The following is a 21,977-nucleotide window of genomic DNA, read 5'->3' on the forward strand; positions in this document are numbered from 1 at the left end:
CTACGGACCATCTATATCTTAAAATAGTTTTTTTACATAAACACCGTACTACTACTAATACATTTTGCACCAAAATATTATAAAAAAATACATATTATGTAAAATAATAAAAAATGTTTTATTTTTATTTATGATTAAAGTTTTAAGTTTTAATTAAATTTGAATGTGATATTTATTCCTGTTTGTTTTAAAGAATTTCGTGCAATTTTGGCTAATAAAATAATATTGCAAGTTAAGTTCAAATTTTTCCGCGGACCACCTAAATTTTCACGCGGACCATCAGTGGTCCACGGACCACCGGTTGGCGACCGCTGGGCTATACAATATACTCGTACTATCGTTTATGTCTATCACATCTAATTATTTATTACCTGAATATATTTATGATTTCATTTTTAAAACAATACTAAATAATAATTAACACAAAATTAAACCTATTATTTCACATACCTACGTGTTTTTCATATTAATAAATAATATACAGCTTTTTTATGTATAAAATAGCAATAAATAACTGATAGAAAATATATTTAAATTTTTAAAATAATACAAAATTTTTTTTTATTATTTGCCTGGCATGAAATAGGCATTTAGTCAAATGGCTAGGCATTTAACTAAATGTCTAGGCGGATAGTGAAATTGCATAAACATTAAATTCTTTGACTATATGCCTACGACATATACATATAGGTATATTATATAATAGTGTTTGTATTTATATTTTTAAATCATGCGTATTATTTATACCCAATTAATTTATGTTTATATTTATAGTTTTGAATTTATCAAATCCGACTTTGTTTTGGTTTTTAAAAAGTAATTATTTTCGTTGTAAGAAGGTTAATATAGACAATCATGATGAAATAAATTTTTATTGTAACACTGCAATGGCGGCTATCATCTAATAAATGTGTGTTTGCGTATTACTGATGATAATTCTAAGTACTCGTCCTCCTGTACAAACATATTTTCTTAGAAAATACAAATTACCAATAAACAATTAATGAGCCACATATTTTTGGTGATTTTTAGGTGTTATCAAAAAATAACATTTGTCTCATATTTATAATTTAGTTACAAAATGAATAATATTTTTTAAATCTTCACTTTTTAAAAGAAAAATACATATACTAAATAGGAAATAATTACAGCAAGTATAATCGAATTTTAATGCAGACATAATAACATTCTGTTGAATGTTCACCAGGCGACGAAAAAACAAAACAGCAGAGCACAAAATATATAGGGTTCCTATGAAGAAAAAAATACGTGGTCAGCTAGTAGTCACACAATGACACAATAGGTACATATTTAGATTGAAATTGAGCTACACTGTTTTCAGTTATTAAATCACCAAATGATGCATTAAAATTGCAGTCAAATTTAGATAAATTTGTCGAATGGAGTCGTGTTAATCACCTTCCATTAAATATAAATAAGTGCAGTGTGATAACATTTTCTCGAATAAATAATATAATCACCTATAATTATTTGATTGATAGTTTTATAGTTACTAGAGTTTATTCTATCAGAGACTTAGGGATTATTTTTAATTTTAATATGGATTTTTCCATCCATATTAACACCATTGTTAAAGAAGCTTTTAAGATGCTTGGTTTTATTAATAGAAGCACGATCAATTTTAAAAATACCAATGCCTTAAAAACTTTATATTTTTCCCTGGTTAGGTCTCATCTTGAGTTTGGATCAATTGTTTGGTCACCTCATTATTTTTCATATACCAGTCTAATTGAAAATGTTCAGTATAAGTTTCTAAAACTATTATGCTTTAAATTAAATATACCCATCACAAGAGAATCATATAAATTGCAAATTTCCCAATGGGGGATCGCGGTTGATTTGAGGAGAGATGTTGCGGATATTATGTTCTTATATTATGACTTATTAAATGGTCTTATTTATTCTCCGGAATTATTATCTCACATTGGTCTTAATGTACAAACTCACGTATTAAGAAAATCCAACTTTTTTCATGTTTCTCTTTCCAAAAATAATTATTCTTCCACCTCGTTTTTTCTCAGAGGCTTTGGCTAACAGTATAATGGATAATGTTGATTTTTTTGGTATGTCGCGTTTTGTCTTTAGACATCTGGCTTTAAATTTAAATTCTCTTGTTTAAATATTTTAAATATTATTTTATTCTTATTAATTTTTTTTCTCTTTTTTTGTGTATCCATTTATTGTTAATTGATGATTTTTACTGTACTTTATATTTATTCTTTTTTGGCTGTTAACTATTTCCATTGTGGCAGTGTTACAAATAATTTTACATCATTATTGTGTCTAATTACGTTATAAGATAAGCTACACTGTACTTATATTTTTTCTAATTGTTAAAGGGTTTAATACCCGTTTATTATACATAAATAAATAAATAAATTTACAATATAATTTATAATTTGACTTTGTTTACAAACTAATTCTTATATATTATAGACCTAAAATTAAAAATTGTTTAACAATCTTTGTAAAATTAATACATCCTTCATACTGTCAATAATAATAATACATTTAGTAAATAGGTTAAGTAGTAAAATAAATTATTTAGTAATACTAAAACCTAATAACGGCCAAGAAGGAAAATTGGAATATCTTCTGGAGTTAAACGTATCCAAGCTATTTGACTAACAAATACAGAAATAAATTTATAAGTTTACCAAAAAAAAAAGCCGTTTAGGCTTAAGTTTAAAAATAACGTAAAAATGATTACAAAATCTCATTAATTTTTATTAATATTATTTTATTTTACATATCATTGTTATAGACTGTAATTTTATTATTATTATTATTATTGACAGTAAAAGAGTGTATTCATTTTACAAATATTGTTAAAATATTGTCAACTATATGTCTATAATATATAAGAATTAATTTATAAACAAAGTCCAATTGTAAACTATTTATAGACCTTATACTAATAGACTGGCCTTTTGTACACGTAGAACAGTCATAAATAGAGTGCGCTTTTCATGTGTTACCTGTGACTGCACAATAATAGCAATTATCGTATTATCGTAGTCTATTTTGAATTTTGAAAATACTATTTTCATTATGCCAATATCGGTACATGTTTAAGTGCTCGTTTAAGTTTACTTATAAGTTATAATAAATTATTTTAAATTTGTTATAATGGTATATAAATGTCACATTTGTAAAATTGGTTACACACCAGGATTAGATGTCTCTTTACATAAGTAATTATTTTATATTTTATAATTAAAATATTAAACAAAACTGTTTAGTAACCATTTTTTAAAACTTACTACTTAGCTTCTTATTTAATATTTTATAATTAGTTAAAACCCTGCAAAAGCCATAAGAAAAGTAGAGAAGTTATAATAGTACAATATTATTGTACAATTGTACATTGTACCACAAATTATATAAAACTGTTATATAATCTGTGATTGTACTAAATATACAATGACAACACTGATGTTATTATATTGTACATCACTGCATTATGTCTGACCGGTTTTTACTACAGCTACTCTATAGGCAAGGCCATTCTATTTTCTATTAGTATAAGGTCTATGAAACTATTCCATAAATCATGATAACGTATCTAACTGACAGTCGTGTAGAATGCAGCCGATCATTAAATGATCTTAATATTTGTTAAGCCGAATTCAGTTACGGTGGAACCGTGTATTTTGACCCAGTTAAATTTTACCCCCCGGTAAAAATCCACTAATGGAATTTTACCGGGGGGTAACTATTCACTAGGGAAATTTTACTGGAGGTAAATATCCACGGTGGGGTTAAATATCGCTAGCAAAATTCTACCGGGGGTAAAATATACCTAGCAAATATTTAACGGAGATTAATAATCACTGGTAAAATTTCACTAGTGAATTTATACCGGAAGGTAAAGTATTCACTAGAAATATTTGACCCGAATAAAATTTCACCAGTGAATATTTCCCTCCCGGTAAAATTCACTTGATCAAATTCATAAATTTACACTATTAAATGTTTTTATATAAATTAATATTTTATGTTGACTTAACTAGAAATAAGGTCCATTTTCCTAGCCCCCTCCCCCCTAAAAAAAAAAAAACCAAAATAAATAAATACATTTTATCAATTCTTTTCCTTAGCCTTTTTTTGGAATGTTTTATATTGATTAATGATACTTATTTCATTTACACATATATATAACCCACTGAGGATTAAAAATCAATTATTTTAGGGGAGCCAGTAAATTCCTCAATTTTTCAAATTATCGTTTGGAATTTGTTTGTTACGCAACTTGTCATATAAAATATTTAGTGCGAGGGAATGGAATTCGGTTTAGTTTTATATAGTGGGAAAAAAGGTATATATAAAAACTATCATACTGTTCTGTGTTTGATGTGTAAAGGTATAAAGGTACCTAGGTAAGCTTTACATTGAAATCTCTAAATACTGTACACTCTTGGTCACCAAAACATTCGTCCGTTATTTAAAGGGAAATAAAATGAGTACATGTATCGCTGTTGAGAGGTGTCTTTGAAGGGAGTTCACCGTAATATATAACCAACTTATTTATTCGATAAGACATACAGTGGACCAAATTTACTGTTCAGTACAATGAGTATACAGCGAATAACCTCTAAATACCGGACACTATCGGTTTCCAAAATTCTGTCCGCTATTTGGAGGTGTTTGCTATTAATAGGGTAATATGTAAGACGAAGAATTCAAACACATAATAAATACCTAAACCAAACATATTATTTTCAAATAAATAATATTTTATTAAATCTAGTGGATTTTTACCCTGGGGTGAATATTCGCTAGTGAAAATATCACTAGTGAAATTTTAGTGGGGTAAAATATACGTAGCGAAATTTTACTCGAGGTATATAATCGCTCGTGAAATTTTACCTGTGGGGGGGGGGGGGGGGGGGTAAAATATCACCAAGTTAAATTTTACTAGAGTAAAATTAACCTAGTGAAATTTCACCGGAGGTAAAAAATCGCTAGTGATATTTTACCCTTTATAGTGGGGTAAAATATTACTGAGGTAAATATTCGCGGTTACAACGGTTCGTAAATACGTGACCCATCTATACTCCAACATCTAACCTCCAACTAACAAAATACACTACCACTCTGGCCCAAGAGGACGAATATCAAAGTGAATGTGATAAGATCACGGTGGCTCACTGTTCTATGTCCCGCAATCCAGCACGCTTATTTGCAATGATGTATTTATACTAAAAAGTCAATGCTTTGTAAATTCGTCAGATCTGACGAAATCAAATATTTTAATTTTTCAATGTGTTATTAAATTAATAGCATAATATAATATGATATAGGTACTATTTAATTGACTATTATGCTTTATATTATATCAAAATACCAACTTCATACATAGGTAATCATATATTTATATTATTTTTTTGATTAGATAAAATCACCATTCCCAAGAGTTAATAGATATATACATATTGGTGGCGACCCATTAGAATTTGCCGATCTCAAACCAGTAAAATGTGTTTGTATTGGATTTGGTAGTATAAATAAAAATAACGATGTGGAACTAAACGGATTAATAATGACCACTGATGTCAGATATGGTCAAAAAGCTTGTAAAATATGGGACAGGTAATAACACAATATATTCTGTTATTATTTATATATTTTTTATAACTAGTTAAAATAGTGATTACATAAAAGACTCGTGGCAAGAATATTTATGTGCGGTTAGCCCGTGGCCATCGATGACATGTAAAGGAGACAGTGGTGGTCCAATGATTTGTAATGGCAAGCTTTATGGAGTATGCAGCTTTTATCTCAACTACGCAACGACAGGAAATATAAAAGCTGAATGTGGAAATCCCTACATGCAGACGGTGCACACGTTTCTAAGTTTTCATAGAAAATGGATAGATAATATAATAGGTGAGGATAAAACGAAAAATAAGGAAAAGAAGGAAGAGAAGAAAAAAAAGGAAGAGAAGGAAAAGAAGGAAGAGAAAGAAAAGAAGGAAGAGAAAGAAAAGAAGGAAGAGAAAGAAAAGAAGGAAGAGAAAGAAAAGAAGGAAGAGAAGGAAAAGAAGAAAAAGAAGAAAAAGAAGAAAAAGAAGAAAAATAAAAGGAAGAAAAAAAATTCCGGGAATTCGCTTGAGCTATGCTTTACATTGCAGACAATTTTAGCAATATTATTAGTTGGAAATAATGAAATATATAAAACATATTTTTATTAAACTAAATCGTGATGGATTACATATTTGTATGTGTCTGATTCTGTTATTCTTATGTCGTAATTATTAATTAAATCAAATTTCAAAATTTACGATTAAACCAATCTATTGGTTAGATTAGTAATTTGTTGCTTGTCATCTAATGAATATTGAGGGTCTGCTGGTATTTGAACTGGTTTTGCTTCAATCATATTGAACTTTTACAAAATTCTTTTACAATACAACCTTTAGTACATTACAATTGATCCATCAAATTTTTGCTCAATTTCTGTACCTAAAAATTGATTCAATTTTCCTTCAGTAATATTGAAATAACCAAATATTTTATTAATGCATTTACATCCTGACCCGATGTAGCTGCAATTAGACCATCATCAACAAATATAGCGACAATTAATACTTTGTTATTTTCTCTATTAACAAAAACATAAGAATCTGCTTTTGTTTCTAATAGATTAAAGTTAAGAAGAAATGTTTTGAACTTTGTGTTCCAACATCGTGGTGACTGCTTTAGACTATAAAAGCGCGTTGAAGGCTGCATACCTTTTCTGTACCATCGTTAAACCCTTCTGGTTGACGCATATAAATTTCTTCGTCCAAATCTCCATTTGAAAAGGCTGTTTGAACATCAAATTGTCGAAGTTGTAATTGTTCTGCTGCTGATATAGCTAATATGGACTGAGTCGAACTTTACCACAGGACTAAATGTTTCATTAAAATCAATACCGAATATTTGACTATACCCTTTTGCAACTAGCCTAGCCTTGTATCGATCAACATGTTCATGAACATTAAATTTTGTTCTATACCTACACCCAACCACAATTTATAATAGTTCTGTTCTTGGGTAAATTTACGAGTGACCTTGTTACATTTTGTTCAAGAGATTCCATTTCATTTTTCATGGCTTCTATCCATTTTTCTGAATTTTTTGTCCCCACGCCCCCTTGAAATTCACTGGATCAGATTCAACTACGAAAAAGGCTGAATTATCATAACGTAATGGTTTCTTAATATTACTTTTATCTCGTAAGTTGTACACGCTAACATTTGATCCATTTCCTCGTTCATGTTCTTCATTTTCGTTGTTATCTTCACTTAATGGTTCAAATTCATTTTCCATGAGTTCATCTCCTTCTAATTTATTTATGTGTTCTAATGAGCCGTCTTTGTGTAAGCTAAGAACATCAATGTTATTACTATCATTTAAATTATTAGAACCTTCTAAAAATTGGTCATTCACAACACTTTAATCTTTGAAAATGACGTCTCTACTAAGTGGCACCTCGTTATTTTCTTTATACCAAATACGATACCCTTTTGAAGTTTCTGAATATCCGACAAAGTATCCTTTTCTGCTTTTTGCATCCCACTTCTTTCGTCGTTGTTTTGGAACTAAACTATATGCATTTATTCCAAATTCTATGAACCTTTCTATTTTAGGAAGCTTATCAAACCACAACTCGTATGGAGTTTTACATGCTTTCCCTGAATTACCAGTATAATTTAATGAGAACACTGTATTGACTGCTTCTGGCCACAGTGATTTTGAAAAATTCTTGGCATAGATCATTGTTCTGGCTGCCTCACAAATAGTCCTCATTGAACGTTCAGCTGTTCCATTTTGTTGAGGAGTATAAGGTATACTTGTTTCATGCTTTCTACCAAGATGATTTAGAATTGCTTGAACTTCGGAATTTTTATACTCTAAACCACAGTCACTTCTAATAGTTTTAATAACATTTTTAGTTAGGCTTTTAACCATACCCAGAAAACAATTAAGTTTTTCTTTAACCTTAGATTTATGTTTCATAAAATAAACATAAGTATATTTTAAATAATCATCTTTAAATATAATGAAATATGTATTATCTCCTAACGAATTATCTTCCATGGGTACACATACGTCGCTATGTATTATTTGCCCGAGTTCAGTAGTTATTGTTTCGCTCTGAGTGAACGTTTCCTTATGCTGTTTGCCATAGATACATGGTTCACAGAATAATTGTCCTTGTATATATGTAAATTGTATTTCATGGTGTTTTAAATACTCTCGAAAATGTTTGACATTCTGATACCCAATCCCAAAGAACAGCAAGGATATAAAATCTTTCCTTGGCTTATCAGGATATTACAGAAGATTCATACCTGATTATGGGAAAATTGCGAAACCCCTCACTTCATTATTGAAGAAAGACGTTGAGTTTAAGTGGTCCGATTTATGTCAAAAAGCTTTTGAAGATTTAAAAAACGCTCTCACTAATGAACCTCTGTTGCAATACCCCGATTTTAACCAAACATTCAATCTCACATGTGATGCTAGTGGTTACGCAATAGGATGTGTGTTATCACAAGGCCCAATTGGAAAAGATCTCCCGATCGCATATGCCTCACGAACATTTAATAAGGCAGAGCAAAATTATAGCACAACAGAAAGAGAATTGTGCGCCATAATCTGGGGAGTTAAACAATTTCGACCCTATTTACTGGGCCAGAAGTTCAACATTATCACTGATCACCGAGCATTAACTTGGCTTTTCAATGTCAAGGATCCTGGGTCACGATTAACCCGATGGAGGCTTAAACTAGAAGAATACCAGTATCAGATTCAATATAAGCCAGGCTGTAACAATACAAATGCGGATGCATTGAGCAGAATCAGAGTCACAACTAGAACACAAACATTGAGAAAAGAACAAATCGCAGAATCTTCAGAGAGTGCAGAACCTACAGAAAATCCAAAATCTATAGACACTACAGAATTTTCTAAGACTTCAGAATCTTCAGACACTTTAGAATCATCAAATAAAACAGAATCGTATCAGATATTTTTAAATTCAGATGACTCACCTACGTCTAATGTTACTGAGATAGCAGGCGACATCTTTAGTACATCATCTGACACCTCTCTGGCGCACTGTGTTTCCGCAGATCTTAAAATGTCTAGAGGCATAGCCCTCCAATTTTGACGAAGATTTGGGCAAATACAGCAACTAAGCCAACGAGAAAAATCACTTGAAGATGTTATACTTCTACGAGTAGAAGACCGAACAATTTTCTACCTAATAACGAAGTTACATAGTTGGCAAAAATCAACTTATCAATCTATGTTCAATTGTTTACTAAGACTTAAGGTACTTTGCGCAGAAAATCAAATCACCAAAATTGCTTGTCCTAGAATAGGACGTGGACTGGATGGACTCAAATGGGAAGAAATCCGAAAAATGCTTCGTTACATTTTTAGAAACACTTCAATTTATGTAAGTGTCTACTCTAAGGAAGAATTAACCGAAGATGAAAAATTCAGATTAATATCCGAATTCCATGACACTCCCTTAGGAGATCATCAAGGAGTAACCAGAACTTTTAACAGAATATACGCCCAGTGTTACTGGAAGGGAATGAGGAAACAAATCCGAGACTTTATCAAGAAGTGTCCCATTTGTCAACAAAACAAAATAGGGAACAAACCATTGAAGGAACCCATGGTAATCACAACTACTTCTAGCCGACCCTTTGAGAAGATATTTTTGGATGTGGTAGGACCTCTACCAAGATCCCATAAAGGGAATTCATTTATCTTGACACTACTAGATGATCTAACCAAATTTGCATGGGCAGCCCCAATGGAAAACCATGAAGCCAATACGGTGGCACACCATTTTGTGACACAGTTTGTATGCTTGCATTGGTCTACCACAGAGCCTTGTAACCGATTGTGGTACAGAGTTTTTAAGCAAAGTTTTCAAGGAAGTCTGCAACCTTCTTAAGATAAAGCAGACTTCAACAACCCTGTACCACCCTCAGAGTAATGGTTCTCTGGAGAGAAGTCACCGTACTCTGGGAGAATATCTCCGAAATTTCGTTGACAAGGATCCATTGAATTGGGATGTGAAAATTCCATATGCAATGTTCTGTCACAATTCCACAGTTCACTCAGCAACTAAATATCAACCTTACGAATTGGTATACGGGAATCCAGTTGCAATTCCCTCATCCTTATTAAAGGAACCAGAACCTCGATATAATTATGAGGATTACCAATTCGAAATCAAGAAGCAATTACAAAAATCACATGCGATAGCTAAAAGGCATTTGATTGAAGCAAAACATAAATCAAAAGCTCAATATGACAAAAATGCCAATAACAGAATCTTCGAGGTAGGACAGAAGGTTTTGCTACAAGACAAAACCTCAATCAATAAATTAACTCCAAAATGGTTAGGCCCTTTTGAAGTTTTAGAAGTTGACCCTATCAATAAAAACGTAACAATAAAGAAAAAGGCAAAGAGGCAAAAGATTCATCCGAACCTATTAAAACCATTCTATGAATGATACTAATGACAACCCATCACTGTTTTACAGAGAATTTAAAATGAACACTTCAACAATAATCGTTGGATACCTGCTTGTTACCTCAATACTCCTACAAACAAAGATGACGGAATGTCAGAATTTTCCACCCGCGGATGTAGCCGCAATTACACATTTCAACAAAACGGAAGGACTTTATTACAAATTTCTAGGCAAATTAAAAGTTACAGACTCCGACTGGAAGCTAATAAATTTTCTTAATCTAGAATCTTACACAACGAGATACGTAGCGTTGTCCAGATTTTATAATACTACGTCTCAACTCTGTAGTGAAATACGTCAGAAAATCGAAAATTCAGAAAATACGCAAAGCTGCCGACAGTTTGCGCAAGCAACTGTTCCATACCTCCATGAAATTGATCAAAATCACCAAAAAATTTTATCGACTATAGGAAACAATGATCAGTCTAAAAGTAGAACCCGTCGTGGACTTAGCAACGCTGTTAGTCGGGTGGCCAACGTACTATTCGGTAATGCTGAGAACATTGATTTCAGATTTATCTTCAACAAAATAACTCAATTGATGAAAAGAGAAGTAAAAGATATCAATTTAACACCGGAGCAAACTCGAATCATTGAATTTACAACCAATGAAAATAATAGCACACTAAATCAGATATTAACGAACCAGCAGAAACTTGAACAGAACATTCAGCTACTAAGTGAACAAGCTAAGAAAAACGCAAAGGACATTGATCAAATAAAGATCAGAACAGCGCTATTAGAACAGACTCTCTTTTTCGAAGTCCTACTAAACCAATACGCATATGAGACACAAAATCTTTTGGCAATAATTGATTCTGCCTTACACGGGAAATTACACACCAGTGTATTACACACCCAGCGTTGGTTAACAGAACTTCGTGAAATTAAGACAAACATTCCAATAGGGACGGCTTTCCCACTTGAGATTAAAACAGAATCTATTTCTGACTTCATATAAATTTCGGAAATAACAATTTGTCATAAAGGTCAATACCTTATATTTGTAACAAAAATTCCGCTAGTACAAACCATTGATTTCAATGCCTATAAAGTAATTCCGTCACCTATTATATACGATAGCCAGAGCCTTATCTTAATTGACCCTAGTATGGAGATTATAGCAACTAGCTATGATACGCAAAAATTTTTCTCGTTGACAAATAAGCAATGGGAAATGTGCAGGGAGGTGCAATCATATACACTATGTAAAAATAGTCAACCGATCCATCATAAATCTAAGTCAAACATATGCGAAATTTCGCTCATGTCAAAACCACAGAAATTCCCCGATACTTGTAATATAAAATTTGTGACAACAAATGCATCTGTGTGGAACCGACTTCCACAGTCAAATTCTTGGTTATTCTACACACAATCTGAAATAATAACGATAAACTGCGAAAATCCAGCCAGAACATTTACTTTTGAGATTTATGGTGTCGGTCGACTGACTATTATCACAGCATGTAACATTCATACTGATAAAATATTATTGCTACCCTCCAATCACATAAGAGCAAACACTTATGCTGATTTAATTCCAGAAAATCCAAAACTTAATTTCAAACATTCCTTTACAAAATTGTTAAATTTACTTATACCCCAGAGTATTGTTAATGTACAGATCATAAAAGATCTAACTGAATTTACACATAGCTTACAAGAATTAAATACTTTAGAAAAACTACCCTCAGAACCTCCAAGTTGTATAATGATAAATGTACAAGTAGTAATATTATATGTATTTATTAGTTGTATAATTATTTTAAATATTTTCATTGTATTCAAATATAAAAAGAATAATATAAAAATGTATAAGCCAGATCTTGCAGAAACTGAGCTCTCAGAAAATAATTAAGTAAAAATTATGTGGTGGAAAATGGGCGCTATTAAGCCCCCATGTTCCATTTAAGGGTAGGGGTGTTAAGAACCACTGAATACTGTTGTAACATTATTATTATTATTATTGTTTATATTGTAAACTGATACGTGTGTGACAACAGGCGAGTAGTACTCCTTCTCCATACGACTGGTCTAAGGAATCTGCTGAATAAACCCTTTGGAACGGGCGACCAGCTCGTATGCGGAGACTCGCACACGTAGCAGTCAGTGTTTGAATGTTGGTGTTACGACAGACCATTACAGACCATTTCAGAGTGTTTTCATATAATTAAACGTATTACAATCAAATAAAGAATATTATTTTGAGCCAAAGTAATTTAAACTCGTGTTATTTTATTTGTGTGGAATCGCTAAGTGCACGTCCATAACAGTACAATAGTGTTATGAGGCGTAATATATATCAATGACTAACTGTGTATACCAGCTACACAAGACATATTTGTTATAGTATTATAAAAATGTATAGTCAGCGTCTGCTGAACTACAGTGTGAACATATTATATACACTACATGATATAGGGTGTTTTATTTATAATTCCAACAGAAATTTTCGATTTTTATGAGAATTTTTTTTTGAAATGTCGGTAAAAAAATTCTGGATGACCAAAAAAACTTGAAAATTTAATTCAAGGTTCCTTATGAGTTTTTCTTATTGTAGCTAAAAAAAAAATTAAAAATCGTCAGACATAATTTTTTTATAAGCGTTTATAGTTAAAATTTTTGAGAAATCTGTCAAAAACGCGAAAATTTGCAAATAATTTTGAAGTTGAAAAATCATAAAATTTTTTGTGTTCATAACTAAAAATTAAAATTACAACACTAAGTTTTCCTTCAAGTAGCCATAGATAAAACTTGAAACATCATTATAGGAAAAATTTTAAGTGTGTTTGAATTTTAAATTTTTACGAAATAGCGTAACGATAACGATTTATCCCCAAACGATTTTAAACATTTGTTATTATTCAAAAAGTATAAGTCGTAGATACATGAAAATTTTACCAGTTATTTAAATTGGCATTTTTTTTACATCACATAATTTTCAAAATATTTTAACTTTTTTTAGATATTTATAGACAACTGAAATTTTAAATTTTTCTGAACAATTTTTTTGAAGTGTCAATAAAAATTTTTTGGCCCAATCAAAATACTTGAAAATGTAATAAAAAGTTCCTCATAAGTTATTCTTATAGTGATTAAAAGATTATAAAAGTACATAGGCACAATTGTTTTTTATTAGCACTTTGAAGTTCAAATATTGACAAAAATTCGTCAAAACCATGAATATTTGCAAATTATTTTGTAGTTCAAAATTCATAAAATTGTTTGTATTTATATCTAAGGTTAAAAAAATCAACATTCAGTTTTCCATAAGTTTTTCTTCAAATAGATATTGAGAAAATTTGAAGCGTCATTATAGGAAAAATGTTTTGAGCGTTTGAGTTTTAAATTTTTATGAAATCGCATAACGATTTATCCTCAAACCAGGTATATGATGTATATCTATGATAATTACCGGTATTATGAATTATGATAACTACACTAATTTATTAACCGTGCCTTATGCAAAATGCGTCTTAATTGAAAAATAAAATATTTGTTTCAATATAGAATATATGACAATATTTAAATATAATATATCCTAGACTGACAAATCATCTCCGTTCAGAATCGTTTTTCGTCTACAATGATATCTATCATTGCATTCAAATTTAATCCCATCCATTACAGTAACCTACTGTACAGCAGAGCGACATCCACGACTTACCCGCTTTTTTTAAAAATGTTTTTACTGATACCTTTTCATTTGGTAAGAATTGTATTACAATTTTATTTTTGTCATAGTATTTTTTATTTTGATATAAAAGCACTTCATTTCTAAAAACAAAAACAAATTGTTAACTAGCAATCTAAATAGTAGAAACACATATAAGAAGTCATAAATTTGAAAGTGAACAAAGATAGTATTATACTCGTCATGTTTATCAGAATGAACAAAAAAACCGTGAAGTATATATTTTTACTGCTAGTATAGCTAGCAGTAAAAATATAAATTTTGAGTGTAACCCGCATGTTGAAAAAATTGGGTAGCTAATAGCTATGTAATGTATAAATTTGAATTTTCATTATAAACTAAAATATATCTTTGATAACAGACAAGCTTAATATTGTATTAATTTAAGTTAAAAAAAAAAAAAATCCAGATGATCTTGTGATTTCACTACATTCTTCAAAAGTTACAACACTGTTTTCAATATATCATCAATTTCATAGAGAAAGAGTGAATTTAAAGAACAGAACATTCACATGTTATTGCTCAACATTAATGTCAATAATAAACCGATAATAAAATCATAACACAAACACACGCCCAGAACATTTAAATACATTTTGATGTTATTTAAATGGTTTATGTTTTCTTTTCTTTTTTATTAGTTTTCAATGTTTGCTCTACATCGCTGTTTTTCTTCTTATCTGCTAACTTGCATTGATTATACACATTGTTCAAATCAAAAACTGCTTTGAAATTAGGCTAAAATATGAAAAAAATTATTTATTTATTCATATTGAATCTACTAATAATATATGCATACCTCTGTAAAAAAAAATTTAAATATCTTTCCTTTGCTATCATATGTTGGTCTTCTAAGTTCTTCTACTCCATTTTTAAACATTATTACAGTTGGTAATTGTCGACTTAAAGATGAATCACTAATATTATATTTATAAGCAGCATCAGGATATCTACTTATATCTATTTTACCAAATTTAAGATATTTTGTATCATACCTGAAATATAGTTTTGATTCAACATTAATTCACACATAAAAATAAAACAAATTAATATACTTTTAAACATTATATTGATAGCAATGAAAATCACTAAGCAATGTAAATTAATCTAATAGGTATATAAAAATGTTGTTCCACAGTGTTATTTATTGAACTCCTTCGTAGCGGCTTGACCGATTTTTATCAAATTTTTTGTGAATATTTAAGAGGTCTGATATATATAAATACGTTTTAGGCTAATTTAAATATGGAACTGATCATCCCCAGGAGGTGCTCAAACAGGAGTATTGAGATTTGAGATTTACGATAGACATTTTTGCTTATAAATGGTTGCCATGGGGTTTAAAGCTATTATTATAATTGCATAGTACATATCAATATTTTAAAGTAATCTGAGTTTTACTAATAGCCGCTAATCTACGAATTTCCTGCTAGGGTGGCTGAATTGCTGTGAGTTACATCCAAAAAGATTTGAACAATCACAATTTTTTAAAGGGTTGTCATATTTTAAGGGCAAAGTGCACGGGGTCAGCTAGATTTACGATAGAAATTTTTGTTTATTAATGGTTGCTATGGGTTATAGATTTTGTAAATAATATTTATTTATGATTATTTTTTTTTTTTAATTTAAATATATTATATTTGTTTGTGTCATTAAAAATGTCATCAAGACGTCAGAGTGTCAATTTTGTCATAGAAAAATTATTAATGTAGCTACAAACATCAGAAATATAAGGGGGCAAAGAACAGACGAACAAATCCAACTCTATAATACAAATTTTTGTGTCTGTTGGCTAAAGATAGACTCACTCAAATATTGTACACTCCATTGCACTAAGACATTGATGGTGTTTTTTTAATTTTTGTAATGTGTGATAGAGATGTAATTTGAAATTTATTAGCTTAGATAATAATTTAAGTATAATGAATTCAAAAATATGAATATTTGTCGTTTTGTTATTGTTCCAAGTGCTCCATTCCTATTTCAATCATAATAATTTAGTCATTTTTTATTTGTCTATTTTTAATAGAATCACTGCTTAATAATATTTAAATTATTATCAAGTTTTATTTATCAGTAGCTAAAATACTTAATTTATATTAATTATATGAAGGCACCAGAAAATAGAGGCTCATAATTTATTATTTTTTTATTTTCTTAAAGTTGATGTTGTGATACAATATTCTATATTTCTATGTTGAAATAATATCACCATTTTTACTTGTAATAGTAAATTTGTCATTATTTTTAAACAATAAAATGGGAAGATGAATTTATTTTGTACAATTGTAAGCAATTATATAACTACAGTACAATCTTGGTAATTCAACAGATATCACCAGAGGACTTTCGAATTATTGGAGTTTCATATAAAAACATATTTTTACTGATTGCATAACCTAAATACTTGCAGCATTTTGATTTAACATGTAATATACGCAATAACCAACCGAAACACTACATTCATTAGCGTTAACTAAATAATAATAAAATATCTAATTCATTCAGAATTAGATCAGGTAGTTTTAGTTATATTATGGTTATTATACCAAAAAAATAACCGAATTACAGGACGTACTGGATTAACGCACGGTGGAATTACTGAGATACCGTAATATTATTGCATTATTATACAACTATTATGTTTGTTATAAAGAATTGAATAATTTTATCAAAAATGGATAGAAGTCCATCTTTTTATACTAATTTAAACCTTAAATATTGTGTGTATAAGGACTCTTATTTTTGAAACACACCATGTTTAATGGCTTAAATTACCTATAAAATTATAAAATTCTTGTAAATTGTATGGCTAGTCATATGATTACATTCAGCCTTACTATTATGTAATAATATTTCATATATTATGTATACTGTATACATACAATATATAATACTATTTATTTTTTTTATCCATAACCAATACATACTGAACAGATAATTGTGAAAATATTGGAGCAAAATTAGCGCACGTAGGATTCCAAACAGTATAAAAACAAACAAGCCATACAGTATGCTGTTTATTTTCTCTTAGTGCTTCTTCTAAAGTGGCCAATGATCTGAAGTACACCACATTTTCTGGACCTGAATATGTTGGCTCTGGTAGACATAAGCTTACAACTATAAATTAAATAACAATTTAATAATCACGTACAAGCCAATATTTTAACACAAGGTAGTATTATAATACAGTCATAATATTTATATTGTTTCTGATTATAACTCAAGAAATCAATGATGCAATTTTTTGTTATTAAATCTGATTAAATAGGTACCTATTATGATTGGGAAAAATAAACAGGTGAGATTAAAAAAATGTCATAATAATAAAATTTAAAGAAAACTAATATAAAAATATGCATAAAGCTTATTTCAGAAATTGATTGCATTAATCTTGAATATTTTAATAGGTTTCCATATTTTTTCAAAAATTAGAACACTGATTTTTCACAGCAAACTACACTTACATAGGTGCCGCAGAAATTTTTCTAGGGGGGGGGGGGCAATGTTAGGATTTGAGTATAAATATTATAATTTTACTAGATGTTTTAAAATATTAACCTTTTTTATTATACTCATATACAATATAAAAATAAATATCTTGAAAAAGCCAGGGGAGCAAATGCCCCAGCATGCCCCCCATGCGGGCGCCTATGTACACTTATATAAAAAAATATAAAACTGCTTACCAATAATAACAGCAGTGAAGAATAAACCATATCGAACATCTGCATAGAACCACAGTAATAAATTTGCTCCTTTAGTGTACAAGAAACTGGATGACAGATAAGCTAGCATAGTAACACTTCCAGCTTTCCTTGTCCGAATCATTACAACAATCATGAGGAATAGTAATATTTCCAATTCTTTCTATAAGTAACAATAGTTAATTTTGAAATGAAACAAAATTGAAAACCATAATCTTTGATAAGTAGTTTGTCGAATAAGTTACTTACAGCATCTAATTCACAATTATTTTCAGTCGGTGAGAATATATACTGACAAAAAATATCCATCTTTTTGCAAAACACATACGAACACGTGAGTATTATGTTAATCCAATAATAAGGTTTTAGTAAAAGAATCAACTCTTTCTTTTGTATCACCATTGTGAATAAAATAAACAATGATTTTTGCACTTGTATAAAAGCAACTCGATATAATAGATTAAGATGAAGTTAGCTATCGTCGATCGGAATATAAATTGTTATTAACCGACGTAAATACTTCAGAAAATTTTTAATAGAAACAAATTTCGACAAAATTTTACTAAAATGCAATATTGCATGATTGATATTTAATTATTAATAACAATAATTAATTAACAACATAGTGCCAAATTATCCTTAGATAGTATATTATCACGAACATGGTTATTCAGCGATCAGCTGGTTATGATGTTAAGATTACAGACTGGTATGTTTATTATACATTTATATTTATAATATTTATATTTTATACTTGATTTCGCTGACTCAAAATTTTAACAACATTACTATTAGAATGTAATTTAATATTTTATATATATTAGTTCCCATGTCCATTCCTTTTTTAAAGGATTTCAAATTCACTATGATGAACAAATCAGACATTGCAATCGAAAAAAAAATCCCCGGGAAAAAAAATCCCCAGACTGCCATGACTACAATATTACTCACAAATATTTTTTAAACATTAATATATTATATTATATCTATAATTACCACATTATTAATATTGAATTACAAATACGTAAGTATATTATATTATATTATATCATTCAATAAATTAATATAGTTAGAAAAACAAAGTTTTTATTAAAAAAAATATATTTTTAAATATTTTTTATCCTTATAATTTTTTAAGTTTTTTACTTTTTTGAACAACAACATCATTGAGTTTTAATTTCATATTCCAAAGCAGAATATTTTATAAACTAATTTTATGTTGGTATAAGTCTGTAAAAATTAAATTTCCGAAATAAAATATTAAGTTTTTTGTAACATTTTGACGACAATTTATACGATATAAGATTTTCAAATGTTATTTAATATGATTGTTGTGTGTAGTATAGTTTGTACCTACCGGTTACCTTTGATATTATATATTATAGGGTAAAAGGCATAGGTATGGTAAAAGGTTACAACTACTCATCTTATCTGTAATGGGCTCACAAACATAATTTTGATACTCTATCTTAAAATAAATGGTTATCGGGTATGACCATGTTCAAACATTGTATTGTACAATAAAAATTAGCAACGTTTTTCAGTGCACCACATATTATAGGTCTCGGTACACATTTAGGACACAGCACACACTATACACAAGTACAGAACAACAACGCTATGGAATCGGTGGAAATTTTTAAAACTGATGGTAAAAAACCTAAGCCATCGCACATCGGATTTATTTATCATTTGCAAAAAGAGTGCTCAAATTTTATACGTTGGAGTTGTTCTAAATTTAGTTCTTTAAGATGTCCGAGTGTATTTTAGACTAGTTTAAATATTAATAATGTGCTAATTATAGATAATAATTAACGTTTAAAAATATAATATGTTCAACCATTTTCAAGAGGTTGTGACTGTGAGTAATATTGTGGTCTGGAGATTTTTTTTCCGCAATTCTCTGACATACCTACTATTTGGAGCCAGTAGTCAGTAGTTCAGTACCATTTCCAAAACCGGAAAAGTACAATTAGTACAAACCCAATAAACTGAAAGAGAACCCACTCATTCGTATTAACTATCAAGAGTTATAAATTAAGTAAGATACAAGGCTGTAACCATAGGCCGTATACAAACAATAAAGAGGATATTTTGGAACAAGCCATATTTGATAATACCATTGTTTGGATAATTAAATCTTTGCATAAATCTTCATTTGACATCAAATCTGTCTACAACTTTTCTTGTACAATTTTTACAATAGAGAGCTGATAATAATATTCTAGATTGAATCTATGGACATAATTATATGCAATTGAAAGATTACTGATCGAGGAATTATAAAATATTTAAACATAACTCTGCTTATCGCGATCAGGATATCAATGAATTTAACATCAAAATTAGTTGGTTTGAAAAGTATTTTAAACTTATAGAGGCACATGGATTAGTCAATGATTTAGAATCTAAGTCTTAGATCATCGTATCACTCATTGCCATGGTCCAATATAAAGTTAACCAATTGTATTTTTAAATATATTTTTTCAAAAATTAGGCCAATAAAGTTAGATAAGATAAGTAAGAAAATAAAATAAAAGTAAAAGGAAAGATTCTAAAATTTTAAATGTTTAATGTAATTATTTACATTATATACTTACTCAAATGTCATTAACACTTTATACAGGCCCGGCTCAAGTGCTTAAACTCACCCAGCCACCTAGGCAAACTTGAGCTTTGCCGTCCCTTACGTGTAAATACTACATCAATTTTTTTTTTACATAAACAATACTGAAATAGTCTTAATTTTGAGTTCATTTTGTTTATTTACATAAAATTAACATTAACAATTAATTAGATTAATATATTTATAGACATGCGAACCCCTACTAATTTAAAAATAGCTGTATTATAATACAAAAAAGCAGGCAAGTAATGGATGTCACTCTGCTGTGCAGTAGGTTACTGTAATGGATGGAATTAAATTTGAATCCAATGATTATTATATCATTGTATTTGAAAAACGATTCTGAGCGGAGACGGTTTATCTTTCTAAGATATATTATAGATTATTAAAAATTTTCAAATCTTAGATTTAAAAAAAACATTTTTTATGAATTTTTAGCTAAAAATAATTTGCGAATTTTCATGATTTTCGTGATTTTTACATATGTTGTCAAAATTCAAACTTTGAATGCTTGTAAAAAAAAAATGTGACTACCTATGTATTTTTTTTATTTTTCAAATGTTATTGTAAAAATATTTTAGGAGCCTTGTATTAAATTTTCAAATCTTAGATCTAAAAAAAAAAACTTTTATGAATTTATTATTAAGATAATTTGAACATTGCGTAATTTTTACGTATTTAGTCAAAATTCAAACTTTGAATGCTTATAAAAAAAAATTGTGATTATGAATATCAGAATATTATAAGGTATAAAGATGTAAAATAGAAAATAAAAATAGAAATAGTTGTAAAATAGTTGAAGAAACTCTATTATGCAGGTATGTATTGTAAGGAAACAAAATAGTTGTATTATATTTACCTTACAGTTAATTTATTTTATATTAATTTAGTCTATATATGTATATAAGTATATTCATAGGCATGTACAGGATGTAGGGATTTTGTACGAGGTATGTCACAGAATGTGGGTAGCTTTTCTATAATTAGGGCTTAGCAAACTTAATCTGTTTAAAAACCTTTTTTAAAACTGAATCTTTTTTCATAGATTGTGGTATTCATCAGACTAAATTAATAACACCTCAATGCATATACAATTGTACAGTTTATAACTTTTATTAAGATTTTGTCCATTATTTATTAATTAGTAATAATTTATATCATATATTCATATGGTATATCGCATCTAATTATTTTTAATTAAATGAAATAATAATATAATATGTATGATATAATAATTAAAATAGGTACATTAAAAATGTTTTAAATTAAAAATCATACAATAATATTATTTATATTAATATTTTCTATTTTACATCTTAATAAAAACAAATTTTTAGATATTTTATTTAAATACCTTATTTGAATTTGAATTAATCAGT

At 29.0% G+C, this 21,977-nt stretch overlaps 2 protein-coding genes across 2 annotated transcripts; both read right to left on the reverse strand.

The window, feature by feature from the left end:
- Nucleotides 1-6,307: 6,307 nt before the first annotated feature.
- Nucleotides 6,308-7,977, reverse strand: LOC149060723 (uncharacterized). The gene is made up of 4 exons (XM_089230411.1): nucleotides 7,488-7,977; nucleotides 7,171-7,436; nucleotides 6,756-6,890; nucleotides 6,308-6,409 (listed from the first exon to the last, which is right to left on the reverse strand). Exons 1-4 carry the CDS (start codon nucleotides 7,975-7,977, stop codon nucleotides 6,308-6,310), a joined length of 993 nt encoding a protein of 330 aa, XP_089086537.1.
- A 6,668-nt stretch (nucleotides 7,978-14,645) lies between these two features.
- On the reverse strand, nucleotides 14,646-18,580 carry LOC107163124 (thioredoxin-related transmembrane protein 2 homolog). Its single transcript, XM_015510374.2, has 5 exons — nucleotides 18,222-18,580; nucleotides 17,955-18,135; nucleotides 17,196-17,385; nucleotides 15,065-15,260; nucleotides 14,646-15,003 (listed from the first exon to the last, which is right to left on the reverse strand). Exons 1-5 carry the CDS (start codon nucleotides 18,372-18,374, stop codon nucleotides 14,881-14,883), a joined length of 843 nt encoding a protein of 280 aa, XP_015365860.1. The 5' UTR covers nucleotides 18,375-18,580; the 3' UTR covers nucleotides 14,646-14,880.
- Between the last annotated feature and the right edge of the window lie 3,397 nt (nucleotides 18,581-21,977).

The sequence above is a fragment of the Diuraphis noxia genome, unplaced genomic scaffold (genome assembly GCF_037042655.1).
Source record: "Diuraphis noxia isolate RWA-SAM2 unplaced genomic scaffold, SU_Dnox_SAM2 contig0001, whole genome shotgun sequence".
NCBI lineage: Eukaryota > Metazoa > Arthropoda > Insecta > Hemiptera > Aphididae > Diuraphis > Diuraphis noxia.